At 43.3% G+C, this 14,522-nt stretch overlaps 1 protein-coding gene across 1 annotated transcript in view; it reads left to right on the top strand.

Moving 5' to 3' along the window:
• Nucleotides 1-9,474, top strand: part of LOC135544324 (nuclear protein AMMECR1-like) — a 28,827-nt gene extending 19,353 nt beyond the window's left edge. The window contains exons 3-6 of the mRNA XM_064971843.1: nt 4,881-4,995; nt 6,108-6,198; nt 6,306-6,402; nt 6,702-9,474. Coding sequence (XP_064827915.1) covers nt 4,881-4,995; nt 6,108-6,198; nt 6,306-6,402; nt 6,702-6,816 — 418 coding nt within the window. The 3' untranslated portion in view covers nt 6,817-9,474. The remainder of the gene's footprint in view (nt 1-4,880; nt 4,996-6,107; nt 6,199-6,305; nt 6,403-6,701) is intronic.
• Nucleotides 9,475-14,522: the final 5,048 nt, after the last annotated feature.

The following is a 14,522-nucleotide window of genomic DNA, read 5'->3' on the forward strand; positions in this document are numbered from 1 at the left end:
CTCAAACAGTCACACTCCAAACTCCACTATGGCCAAGACCAAAGAGCTGTCAAAGGACACCAGAAACAAAATTGTAGACCTGCACCAGGCTGGGAAGACTGAATCTACAATGGGTAAGCAGCTTGGTTTGAAGAAATCAACTGTGGGAGCAATTATTAGGAAATGGAAGACATACAAGACCACTGATAATCTCCCTCGATCTGCGGCTCCATGCTAGATCTCACCCCATGGGGTCAAAATGATCACAAGAACGGTGAGCAAAAATCCCAGAACCACACGGGGGGACCTAGTGAATGACCTGCAGAGAGCTGGGACCAAAGTAACAAAGCCTACCATCAGTAACACACTACGCTGCCAGGGACTCAAATCCTGCCGTGCCAGACGTGTCCCCCTGCTTAAGCCAGTACATGTCCAGGCCCGTCTGAAGTTTGCTAGAGAGCATTTTGACGATCCAGAAGAAGATTGGGAGAATGTCATATGGTCAGATGAAACCAAAATATAACTTTTTGGTAAAAACTCAACTTGTCGTGTTTGGAGGACAAAGAATGCTGAGTTGCATCCAAAGAACACCATACCTACTGTGAAGCATGGGAGTGGAAACATCATGCTTTGGGGCTGTTTTTCTGCAAAGGGACCAGGACGACTGATCCGTGTAAAGGAAAGAATGAATGGGGTCATGTATCGTGAGATTTTGAGTGAAAACCTCCTTCCATTAGCAAGGGCATTGAAGTTGAAACGTGGCTGGGTCTTTCAGCATGACAATGATCCCAAACACACTGCCCGGGCAACGAAGGAGTGGCTTCGTAAGAAGCATTTCAAGGTCCTGGAGTGAGCCAGTCTCCAGATCTCAACCCCATAGAAAATCTTTGGGGGGAGTTGAAAGTCCGTGTTGCCCAGCAACAGCCCCAAAACATCACTGCTCTAGAGGAGATCTGCATGGAGGAATGGGCCAAAATACCAGCAACAGTGTGTGAAAACCTTGTGAAGACTTACAGTAAACGTTTGAACTCTGTCATTGCCAACAAAGGGTATATAACAAAGTAATGAGATAAACTTTTGTTATTGACCAAATACTTCCACCATAATTTGCTAATAAATTAATTAAAAATACTACAATGTGATTTTCTGGATTTCTTTTTCTTATTTTGTCTGTATATAAATTGTTTTCCCCCATCACTATTGATCATGTATTTATACTGAGCCTTACAGACAGGCCAGCTTTAGTTTCTGTTTCGGGGCTTGTGCTAACCATCTCGGGGTTGTTTTAGTTTTCAGACACTTTCCCTCCCACTGCATTACAATCTCCCTGGTTTTTGTTATTCATATTTATAGATTTCCTAATGCCACAATCTCTCTCTCACCAGGCAGAACAGAATGCATGCTTAGGAAGATGTTCATGTGTTAAACACACAGTTAGGCTATCTTCTGACTGTAGGGAGGACAAAACGGGCACAAACAAGAAAATAACCATTGTCAAAGCACGGCACACCTCTGCCGTTGCGACCTGGTTTAAATGCTCATGTTTTTCACAGAGCATAATGTTCATGACAAAAGTACAGGATGATTCAAATGCAGATGGCTGCAAGCAGCTATTGTAACCAAGTAACGGTTGTCCTTTAATTATCCAGTTAATGTTTAGGGACTTTTGGCTTGTTACTCAGCAATTCTATAGAACACCCCTCCATCCTACCATATACAAAAATATAACTAACATAACCTTTTGAGCTTGTGTGTGTGTGTGTGTGTGTTTTCGGTTTTGTCTACGTCAAAAGGACCTTTAGTGCTGAATAAATAATGCAAAGCATGTACATGGAGCGGAGGAATGGCATTGCCCCAGGGACCTCCGGGAGGGTTTTACCTCACTGAGAGATGCTGCTCTGTGCTCAGCTTGCCTCAGAAATGTATGGAACTCATTTACACTGTGATGCCCTGTTCAGTTGCACCATTGCCTGTTTTAAAGGGAATTATTTAGCAGGGCGTTCATTTGATGAGTGGTCTGTCTCCCTAGAGGGGCCAGGCCTCCTGGGGTTAATATCAACCTTCATATCAGTATCGACCAGTAAAGGATATAATACAGTATTTTATGCAAAGTAGGCCTACTAGAGTGATTTTGTATTAAATTCTTTTTTAAATTCGTTTCTAGAAGTCTGTCTTGGTGTGTGATTTTAATAAACCTAATAGCCTCTCTGGCCCACAGTGGGAGAGAGAAGATCTGGTTGAGCTGTGTGTATCTGTCTGTGTGTGTGTCTGTCTGTGTGTGTGTGTGTGTGTGTGTGTGTGTGTGTGTGTGTGTGTGTGGGGGGGGGGTGCAGGGGATGAGACCGAGTATCTGACAATCCAATAAAGAATGCATTACCTTCAGAATCTGGGCAGAACTGGTTTGAATATGTCTGCCTCTCTGTCTGTCTGTCTCTCTCTGCCTCTGTCTCCTTCTGCCTGTCTGTCTTTCTGTCCATCTGTCTGTCTCTTTTTCTCTCTGTCTGTTTATCTGCATGTGTCAGTCATGTGATCTGCACTACTGTCAACAGGGCCTTTCAGCCTTGCTGCATGGCCTCACCCTCCCAGTGATCTGACATGCACTGTATCAGTGTCATACATGAGTGTGTGTTGGTTGTCCTGTTTCAGTAAACTATGAAGTGACTGACAATGTTCTCATCTCTCTAATTTATCTCTGCAAACATTTACCTTCCCCTTCATTGGTATTCCCTGTCTACAACTGGTATTAAAATGGCTTTTCCATTTCAGATTATAGATACCAATCCGATCACCGTTTAGCATCCACATCTGGTATTTAATCATTTAATTCTGTCCCTTGGATAAGCGTGCATCAGGAGTCTTGGTCTGTAGAGGAGGAACAGGTTAACGTCAGAGGATCTTACAAAGCATGTTTTGTCTCTGTGTTACACTTGAAGTCCAGAGCAGCCATTTTGTAGAGGTTGCGATCATCTGTTTGTTTTAGTAGACAGCCCTTTTAGAGGGCTGCTAGCGATGTCAAACTCAATGACCTGGTGCTCTGACACTGCCAGCCAGCCAGGCTAGTTACGTTCCTGTTGTACTCATTCTCAGGTGCAGTCTTGTGTTTGTATTCAGCTATAGGCCTATAAATGTGAACATGTGTGAAATGCAGTATTAATACAAGCCAGACCTATTTGGATAAAAGGGTCAGCTCAGTAAAAAGACAGATTTATTTCTTTAATGACTCTTCTGAGAGGATAAGCTTCACTACCCTCCTGTGAGTGCCAGAGGTATGTGGGTGCTGTTGTTTGTATCCGTCTCCTGTCTGGTTAAGATTTGCCAACCCTGCCCTCTAGTCAATCAGTCGGACCTGCAGCCAGCAGCATGTAGAATTCCCCTCTCTCACATGGAATCTTACACTGGCACTGCAGAGAATGGCTGCAGCAACACAGACGTTACAACGTCTCCATGGCTGTTGTTAAGCCACTGAGGCTCTGAGAGCTAATGTTATAGCAGGTCAGGACATTCTAGAATATGGGTGGACTGTCTAAAATCCAACTCACCACTAGGCTAACCATGATGTTAGCACAGGAAAAGGGAGGGGCCAGTGAAACAGGAGAAATTCCAGACATTGGAGGGGCCTGACTCGTGGGGGATGTCATTGTTGCTTGCTAAGGGCCTCTGTGAAATGCAAGATAACCTTCTGAAAGCTCTTCTGTCTAGATTGAAGCTTCTGAAAGTGTATTAGTGTAGGCTTGTCTGTTTGTTCTGTACAAGAGTGCTGTGTTGTCCTCCTCAATACTCACATATACACAAAAATGGATTTCCTTCACTCTGCCTTAGCTGCCCAGTAATCTGCTGTCTTGTCAGGTCCTCTGCTTATCATTCCCTCAGCGTGCCCTCAGCGTGCCCTCAGCGTGCCCTCAGCGTGCCCTCAGCGTGCCCTCAGCGTGCCCTCAGCGTGCCCTCAGCGTGCCCTCAGCGTGCCCGCAGCGTGCCCTCAGCGTGCCCGCAGCGTGCCCTCAGCGTGCCCGCAGCATGCCCTCAGCGTCCCCCAGCGTGCCCCCAGGTCCTAAGAAGTCAATTACTCTCAGGGAACCGGCCTGTTTTATGTCTTCACTATGTTGCTTCTCCATGCTCCTCTCCCACATTTCCCTCTAGTAAGAGAAATGACTGGGCCTCTTTCTACTGAACTCAGCTTGTCACTCCCAAGCTTGTCCTATTTAACACATCACGGACTTAAAAGGGATGCTGTTCAGTGTTCACAGTTCATCCCGTGTGTTGTTACCATATGAGTCTTCTAACAGTACAAATATGTAGAAGAGGCAGCACTATGACAGCATGCCATCACCACATGGGGCATTTCACTCCTATTGGTGAATTAGGACAGCGTGTGGTGGTAGATTATGGCTCATGGAGACTGTAACTGACTCCATTCATCTGCTGTCATGACATGAGCAGGAAGATGATGTGCCGTCGTGTGCAGAAAGGGTGGTGGCAGCAGTCTCTTGTTAGGATGGAGTGGAGTGGGGGAGAGAGGGAAAATTAGAATCTGATATGAAGAGTCTGTGGGTCCAGCCAATACGGAGACTCACCTGCCATCAGGTCATTCTATTTTTACATCCCCTCAGATAGGCACTTTCTGAAATGTAGCACGAAAATATCACTTCATGGCTAATGTCTTCTGAAAGGATGAAGGAAAATGCTTGCAGGGTTTCTTCATTTACATGTTCTCTTATCAGAGAGATTTGGTCTTTCTTTTCATTATAAACATAATGCCCTGTGGCTCATAGTAAGAAGAGATGAAACGCAAATATGGACTTTGGGTGGACATTGTCCTTGATAATCTGTTGGTCTTCCAGTTGAAACTGGTTCAAAGTAGTGCAGCTGATGTTGTCCCTAAATGTCCCCTGTTGTCTCCACAGTGCCCTTAAAGACAGCCGCTTTCCCCCCGTGACGAGGGACGAGCTGCCACGCCTCTTCTGCTCGGTGTCTCTGCTCACCAACTTCGAGGACGTCGGTGATTACCTTGACTGGGAGGTAAGAGACTGAAACAAGACAGGTAGCTATTAATTCATCTTATGCAATACTCTTCCGTCATTTTATTTTTTATTGAAATTAAATAGCCTTCACATATGTGAATCCAGCAGTTGAGGTTTACAGTGCACCGGAGAGCAGTACACTCCACTCAGAGCAGTACACTCCACACAGAGCAGTACACTCCACACAGAGCAGTACACTACACACAGAGCAGTACACTCCACACAGAGCAGTACACTCCACACAGAGCAGTACACTCCACACAGAGCAGTACACTCCACACAGAGCAGTACACTACACACAGAGCAGTACACTCCACACAGAGCAGTACAGAGCAGTACACTCCACACAGAGCAGGTGACTCTCCACACAGAGCAGTACGCTCTCCGCACAGAGCAGTACGCTCTCCGCACAGAGCAGTACGCTCTCCGCACAGAGCAGTACGCTCTCCGCACAGAGCAGTACGCTCTCCGCACAGAGCAGTACGCTGGGAGAGACAATCTCCAGTGTGAAGTAGAGATGAGAATGAAATAGGAATAGGCCTCTGCTGCAGTTTCTGGTTCTGAATGAACTGGTCCCCATTGCAGTCCTGGAGATCCACACAGCAAGCATGATTTAGGCCGACAAGCACCATACACAGGCAGTCTGTCTTTTATGTGAGGACGTAAGCAGTGACCTTGCAGACCCAGGGGGGGCGGGGAAAGGGCCCGTGGCGTGGGTGGGTGATTTTGAATTATAACTGAACAATCCCCCGAGTTATTTTGACCAGATCCTGACCCTCAACCAACAATCTGATTTGCCCAAAAGGCACCAACTCTTCCAACTGTAGGGTGTTCTGTAGGTTGTTCCATACGTGAGGTACGACGAAACTAAAAGCTGTTTTTCCTAAATCTGTAGTGACAGACGGAATTTCAAGAGTTAGCCCTCCCTGTGACCGGGTATGGTATCTCATACTTCTATAGGTTAGTAACTCTGTTAGGTAATGCTGCAGTTTTTCTGGAGTGTGTGGCCGAAGACATGTAGTGTATATAGGCATATGTCTGTTGTTCCTGTCCATTCATGTGATGTCTGTTCTGCCCTCTGTCTCTGTCTCTCCTTTCTCTGGCCTGTAGGTGGGTGTTCATGGCATTAGGATAGAGTTTTTCAATGAAAAAGGATCAAAGCGTACCGCCACCTACCTACCAGAGGTCGCAAAAGAGCAAGGTAAGTGGAATCGTGTGTCCCATCACCGTTGTATAATGTCTGTATGACTGAAGGTCTTGGTTCTAGAGAGAAGTGGGATTCAAGGAGATATAACCTTCTCTGTGCAGGATGGGACCACATTCAGACCATAGATTCCTTACTACGAAAGGGAGGCTACAAAGCTCCCATCACAAATGACTTCAGGAAGACCATTAAGTTGACCAGGTAAGAGAGGCTGCTCTCCTTTCACACCGGTTGCTGTCTTCCACTGCTGCTGGCCTTGGTTCTGCCTTCAGTGTAGATGATGAAAGTGTTACTTACTGCTGGGAATATGTGACTGGTGCATCATTACTGTAGGGGAACCTCCCAAAGCTCACCGTGGTCCTGTTTGCCACAGTACAGACAGGAATCAGTGAAGGAGCACTGCTGGATCCATAGAGCATTAGGGTGTAGAGATGCTAGTGCCACTGCCAGGTAAGTTGGGGTAACTGTTCCTTCTCTAACTTCCCTCTCCTCTTGTTTAGGTACCGTAGCGAGAAGATGACAATGAGCTATGCTGAGTACATTGCCCACCGCCAGCACCATCACTACCAGAACGGCACCGGGCACCCTCTACCCCCATACAACCATTATTCCTGACAGCGAGCCGCATGACCAATCACTGGACCTCTCTGCGGACCTTTTCCCAGGAGAGCCCGCCCCCTCCTGGTCTAGTTATCTCTACTACTGTACCATTTTATGATGATAGTTTCCGTTGCCATGCTGACGCTCTCCCAGACGTTGACGTGGCAACGGGTGGCAAAATGAGCATCAATTGATAATGACGAGAAAAAACAAAAATCTTTTATTTTTTATCTTCCTATTGATTTAGTTTTTGCAGCATATATATCAATATAACCCCTTTAGTTTTTATTTTTGTTCACAAATACTCAATTTTCCGAAATGTATTATTTTCAAACAATCCTAATCAGGCTTTTGATTCTGTGGATGGAAGCAAGTCATATATATGGTGAATTTGTAATGCATAAAGGTATAGGCTCATATTTCGTGTAGGCTTAGCTACAGTGTCCCATCTATTAGGGAAATGTTTTTCTTTTTCTGTTGAATCCTTTCTTCGTAGCCAGCTTGGCATTATGTGTGTCATGTAGCAAGCCAACAGCTGTTCTGGAAGACTCCATCTTTTCCTCAATTGTGCGATTCTTCTCAAGAAATGGACTTAGGTTGGTTTGGCCTTTGTAACCCTTGTAGTGCTGTAGATTGTAGGGTTGTGATGCCACGCCACTAGTATTTGCTGGTCTTTTTTATTACATTACCCCACACGTGTTTGCTTTTCTGTGTGTGGTTAGAAGTTTGTTGATAAGTTCACATCCGACAGGAGATTGAAAGCGCTATATTAAATCATGAATAGGATCGTGACAAAATGAAAGATGTTCATTTCCACCCCTGAGTGTTCATAGTGTTTTGTAATGAAACCTGCAAAACTTGAATTGAATTTGTACGGCTCCAGCTCAGATATTTTCACCCGCTCTTCTTTCCAACTTGAGAAACGTATGGAGGAAGCCATTTTAGCTGCGTCAAAGGAGGTTGTCTCTGTCCCTTGTCTCTGTGAAGCAGGCCGCTAGTGAAAGTGATCCACAGGGCTGGAGGTTGTGATAGGGTTGGAGAGTTGACTGGAGGTTGTGATAGGGTTGGAGAGTTGACTGCAGGGCTGGAGGTTGTGATAGAGTTGAAGAATTGGCTGGAGGTTGTGATAGGGTTGGAGAATTGGCTGGAGGTTGTGATAGGGTTGGAGAATTGGCTGGAGAGTTGACTGGAGGTTGTGATAGGGTTGGAGATTTGACTGCAGAGCTGGAGGTTGTGATAGGGTTGGAGAGTTGACTGCAGGGCTGGAGGTTGTGATAGGGTTGGAGAGTTGGCTGGAGGTTGTGATAGGGTTGGAGAGTTGGCTGGAGGTTGTGATAGGGTTGGAGAGTTGGCTGGAGGTTGTGATAGGGTTGGAGAGTTGACTGCAGGGCTGGAGGTTGTGATAGGGTTGGAGAGTTGACTGGAGGTTGTGATAGGGTTGGAGAGTTGGCTGGAGGTTGTGATAGGGTTGGAGAGTTGGCTGGAGGTTGTGATAGGGTTGGAGAGTTGACTGCTGGAGGTTGTGATAGGGTTGGAGAGTTGACTGCAGGGCTGGAGGTTGTGATAGGGTTGGAGAGTTGACTGCAGAGCGCATTGTCCTCTCATTCATTGTCCTCTGAGAAAAATACCTTCATCCTGTTATTTCATGCTAGTTGGTTTGAGAGGAAAAACCAATGAGGGAGACTTGAGTCTAGTGACAGGGATATGCTACAACTACTTAAAGCCATATTCTGTTTTTAATGCATGTGGTTGTTTTGTAGGCTTAAGATGTTTGCCCCCCCCCCCCCCCCTTCTCTGTAACCTCTGTGTTTACTTCCTCTACGAGTTTACTTTATTCTGGTGGCTTTGGTCCCAAAAGTTGGGTTTCCTCTCAAAATTTGTGTTTTGGTCCTGGCTAGGAATCTGGGCCTGTGAGACATTATCTGGACTTACTCAGTTAGTATGGGTTAGCATCAGGGATGCATTTATTAGCCGGAGTCTGTCGCAAAAAGTTTTGCAATGAAACCTGTTTACTGTTTGGTTCCTAGAGTAAACCGGCAAAATGGAACAAAACAGAGAGGACTACCTGAATTTGTATAATAGAAACTCATTTTCATTGATGTAAGTTTTACATTTGCAACGGAATCCGACTGATGAATACACTCCAGCGTTTGAACTCCTTTGTGCTGTTTGTTAAGAGTCCTCATCACTTCCGCTGCTTTTATACCATTTTAACTGAAGCTTGTGGCCACAATGACAAATAATGAAACCTGATGTCGGCCTAATCAATGTTTTACATCCACATTTGGCATTACATGCTTGATGACTGACGGTTGCCATAGTTGTGCACTTTCATGTGCTCTCGTTAAAACGCTATGAGATCTTGTGGAGGCTTCTGGAGATGGCATCTAGCTAGTCAAAACGCTATGAGATCTTGTGGAGGCTTCTGGAGATAGCATCTAGCTAGTCAAAACGCTATGAGATCCTGTGGAGGCTTCTGGAGATGGCATCTAGCTAGTCAAAACGCTATGAGATCTTGTGGAGGCTTCTGGAGATAGCATCTAGCTAGTCAAAACGCTATGAGATCCTGTGGAGGCTTCTGGAGATAGCATCTAGCTAGTCAAAACGCTATGAGATCTTGTGGAGGCTTCTGGAGATGGCATCTAGCTAGTCAAAACGCTATGAGATCTTGTGGAGGCTGGAGATAGCTTCTGGAGAAACGCTAGATCTTGTGGAGGCTTCTGGAGATCTAGCTAAAAACGCTTAGATCTTGTGGACATTACATTAGCTAACCTTAAACCCTTGGCACTGGTCATCGTGGGTTGATTTGTTCAAATCCGTTATTTCCTCATGACATGCTGCTGTTTGTTGAGGTGCTTGCCGTATTCAGGACCAGTTGCTCCCCGTCTCTGTGTCACTAGAAACCATGCATGGGTTGTTGGTCTGTCTTGTCAGCTGTTTTGGCAGAGGAAACTGGGAAAGGGTGGTCAAGCTGCATTCAGTCAAACCCTACATAAAGAACCAGGGATTTCAAGCAACCAGTTAGTCCATGTCCTCTTCAAGTGTTCCTTTTTGTCAGTCACATCTGTGCCCAGTAGTTGGTATGTTTTAGCAAGTGTAGTTAATGGATTAGCTAATGATCTCTGTGTCGTGTACAGGTTTGAGAGGTGCTTGTACAACAACAAAAAATAACAAACATATTTTATAAAACATCTTTTACCAACTGACAGTAGGGTTAATCCTTTTTATTTTATTTTTATATGCAAAATGTTAAGGGCTTTGGCACTCCATCCACAGTAACCCGAAATGACCCATATTTCAGTTGTGTTGATTTAATAAATTATGGACCAGTAAAATGGTGCCCTGAATGTTCCTCTGTCCTGTACTGTCTAACACTGACCTCAACCTACAGGGCAGTGAAGGGCCTTAAAAACCTGATTCACCCATTCACCTTCAGATAGACACATTGTAGCGGGAGGCAGATGGGAACCTTTCTTCTAATCATACCTGGACATTAGAAAGCTCCAGCTTACTTCATTAATCTAGCCTATTGTAGAAGGGGTTTGTCCACAGACATGCTTGGTTTCGATGTTATTGTGGTAAGGGCCTATCTATCCTGTTCTCTGTGCTTCCCTGCTCAGATATTGGATGGCATTCCCTTCATATTATCCTCTTGTGGTCAGGGAAATGCTGCTCAACAACATTGACAAGACAAAGGAGGCCTACTTAAAGAGATATATTGGCCTAGTAGTTTGTCACAAAAACAGTTTTCAGAGAACTGTAGGACAAGCTTTCCCTGTTGTTGAACAATCTGGTAACCTTTTTCTGGTCCATTCATTACAGCACAACCTGAATATTTTTCTGCTGCAAAATCAAGTCCACCATTCTCTTTTACATACTTACCGATATATGTATACACAAATGCAGTCCATTCTGTTGCATGTGTGTGTATCAAACATACAGTATGGTTTAATCCCTGACATCGAAGGCTTAGAGACTTGTATAAATCATCAAAAATAAATAAAATGGTGCTATTGGACCTCATGTTGGGGCGGTCGCAGGTTTCGTGACTGGTCATGCGGACTCATCGATCATATCCGACTTATTATCCTTGATATATGCAGATCTGTTCAACAGGTGTTTTTTTCCTACCAGTGTAAGTCAACACCCTGCAGGTTTGAAAGGACAAGAAGTCACTACTAATCCCCCTCCCCCCAACTCCCTGCCTCATGGCCTGGGGGTTAAAGGTATAGTCTGTCCTTCAGTAGATCGTGGCATCAGAAGGGGACATTCGCTCCTGGGCTGGGACAGTAAAGAGTTGGAGTAAAAGGGGTCTATCGCCCCTCCTCTCCAGTCTCCCATCGTAGGCCCCTTTCCCTGTCCAGCCCACGATTGGATGTTCCTCTTAGAAGCACACCCATAACACTTCATGTTTTACTCTGTTAATAAATCGTGAGTTTTTATAGCTGTCCTGTATCATTTACTCATCCATGGAGTTGATTATCAGCTTAAAGGTCATCTGACAGAAGGTTCTCACTCAACTCTGGCTCTTACAAACTCCCTCAAAGGAAGTCGTGCTTCTCATGTAATATTGTCATTCATGTAGCCCTCTATAACAGTGGTTTCTTTAAGCTGGACATGAGTGTGTGTTTAATTGGCAGGTTTAGTGAGCCAGATGAGTGATTGCTGATATCATCAGGATGCTCACATAATTATTGTATTTGACTTGGACAATTCGTTGCCATTCATGAATCACTCTTCCGTATGACCGTAAGTGTATCATGTAACGTAATTTGAACATGGAAATGACTGAACGTAAAGGTTCATGAATATCAATAAATCTCAGTCAAATGTGATGTGATTTTCCTGGTGTCCTTCAAAAGATTATTCTGAATGCTAATTTGCAGTTAGTTTAAACACACCTCTGCCCATGGACGAGTGACCATTGTTCATACTGACACAACTGGGATAATGTGTAAAGACAATGTCATTTGGTTCCATTGCCCGGTTTAGCCCCTGCATTCCTTGTATGTGTACCGGTATGCATATGTTTTTGTGGAATACTTAAGCTCCTATTACCTTTGTATGTTCAACCGAACCAAAGATGCCTCTGCCCCATAGAGATGTATAGAGATCATAACATGGAAGTAACCTGTTTTTGCATGGACATTTAGGGCTTCCTCCATTTTAAAATGGTCAACTGGGTGGAGATTCCTATGGTTTGGGAGTGATCGACCAATGAGCAGAGCATTGTTTTCTTCTTCAAATGAGTTTGTAATTGGCTTTAAGCTATATGACTGCCATCTAACGGCCACAATAAATGTAACACAATTTGGTTCAAGACTCCATCACTGCAGGTGGTAGTAAGTCACCAATGTTAGCTTTACACTTTTTTCAAACATCAAAAGAAGAAAAAAATTGACTACATTAAAATGGAGAAAGCCTCAATGGCACTGTGCGTGCTGTCACAGTCGCCATAATGGCATAGATACAACATAGCGATTTCTATACATCTCTATGTTCTGGCCAAGTCCAAATGCTGCTCTTCAGGCCTGGCTTCCTGTCCTTCCAAAAAACACCCCTGCAAGAGACAAAATGTTATTTTTTTCCGTCTGTTTCAGATTTTTTTTATCTGTTTTTTTTGTACAATTTCTAACTTGTCTTTTGATTTCTTTAGCAACCTCTTATTCAATGAATTTCATTGATTATGTCTGAAGCCTTACCCGGCATCAAGGACAGTGAAATTACTTGGTTGCACACAGTTTTTTTTATTTTGTTGTCGTCACTTGTATTTTCATTATTTTAATTTTTTAAACAAAAAAAACCCCCATAGCGTGCCTCCTAGATGTATGAGTTTCTGTGTTTCTTTCCTAAAGACCAGCAGTTATACTTTATATAAAAGATGAGTTTGTCCTTATTTTTTACGCCGTTAAAGATGAAAAAAGACCTCTTTTCTTTACTCTGGACCCAGTAGCTGCGCTGGTATACAATCGCACTAATAGATAAACAAAAAAAATACAAATAAATGAATCAATAATAAATGAAATAAGAACTACAATAAACTTGTGTTTGGAACTTTTATAAGATTTACTAAAATAAATAAATACTGTTTTTGTACATCAAAATCTATTATTTTCCCCAAAACTATTTTGGATCTAGTTTCTAAATTATTTGAGTTGTTTTCTATGTTCTGAAAATGTGTCGCTGTGCAGAGCAACTGTCTCTGCTGTGGTGGCATGACGGGGCGCGGGGTTGCCTGGTGTAACCCCTCACACCCACCTTTTATTTCTTCTACTTTTCATTTTTGGTTCCGTCTCTTTCTCTGCTTTAGTAACTTAAATGTTGATGGAATAATATGAACTGGGGGAAAAAAAGACTCCTTTAGAGCTAGAGTCTCCTTCCTCTCCCATTGAATTGCTGTTAGTGTGATGAGACTTGAAATGGGCATTTATGATAGTATGGCTCCAAAAAAATACAGAAAATGAAAAATGTTTTTAAAAAATGTGTGGGGAGGGAGAAAATCTTATATATAGATGGGTTATCAGTGGGTATGTGAGCAATGGCTGTGGATATGATCATGTAGTTTTAAACATTGTTATTACCTTTTAAATTCATTTAGCCAATAAAAATGAATAAAACCACGTGAAAAGATAAATGTGTGTGTGTGAGTTGTGTAATGGGTGTTTTTCCATGTTAAACGACTGATAATGTATTTGGTTGTATCCTTGGAAAGTTGGAGCCTGATTGCATGTCATACAAAACACATTAGGTTATATTTATAGCTTGGATAACAAGTCCATAGTAATGGGAAGGAAATAATGTAGGTGCTACACATTAGTGGTGTTAGAGGTGTTTGCCTGGAAGGACTGGAAAAGAGCTATATAACCTACACCCGTAGTGATGCGTGGGTAAAATCGTAGGAAGCCATTTTACAACCAATGTGCTGTGATAATTACTTTGTTTGCTTTATAACCTGTTAGTTCATATAAGCCACAGTGGCAGAATATATTAAATCACACATTTGTTTCATTGCAAAACCGGAGAGCAACATCTGTCCGATGAAGTCCACTAAACATATTTCATGTAACAAACAGTTAATGATCTACAGCATGGTCAAGCAAGGTAATGTTTCCAACATTTTCGGACTACTATTGATTTAGAACCAGTTACCGCAAGTCACAAAGAAAACAGGAGCTGCCTCAACTATTCCAGCACCATTTCAACTTCAACATTATCTAATAACCTCCACTTAGTCTAATGCAGTGACAACTAAAAGATACCAAAAACGATTTAGTCAAATTAACTTAAGCTAAATGTGATGTGGCTGAGCTCACTCAGTTTAACTCAATGCTGATTGGCTTTTATTATTGAATTTTTTATCAAGGGAGGCCAAATGCTCACTGACATCCCATCCCAGGCAGCAATAATGTCCTACTCTTTTTGACCTGACTGCATCATATACAGTTGAAGTCGGAAGTTGACATACACTTAGGTTGGAGTCATTACAACTCGTTCTTCAACCACTCCACAAATGTCTTGTTGACAAACTATAGTTTTGGCAAGTCGGTTAGGACATCTACTTTGTGCATGACACAAGTGATTTTTCCAACAATTGTTGACAGATTATTTCACTGATAATTCACTGTATCACAATTCCAGTACGTCAGAAGTTTACATACACTAAGTTGACTGTGCCTTTAAACAGCTTGGAAAATTCCAGAAAATGATGTCATGGCTTTAGA

This window comes from Oncorhynchus masou, chromosome 8, assembly GCF_036934945.1.
Source record: "Oncorhynchus masou masou isolate Uvic2021 chromosome 8, UVic_Omas_1.1, whole genome shotgun sequence".
In the NCBI taxonomy this organism is placed as follows: Eukaryota; Metazoa; Chordata; class Actinopteri; order Salmoniformes; family Salmonidae; genus Oncorhynchus; species Oncorhynchus masou.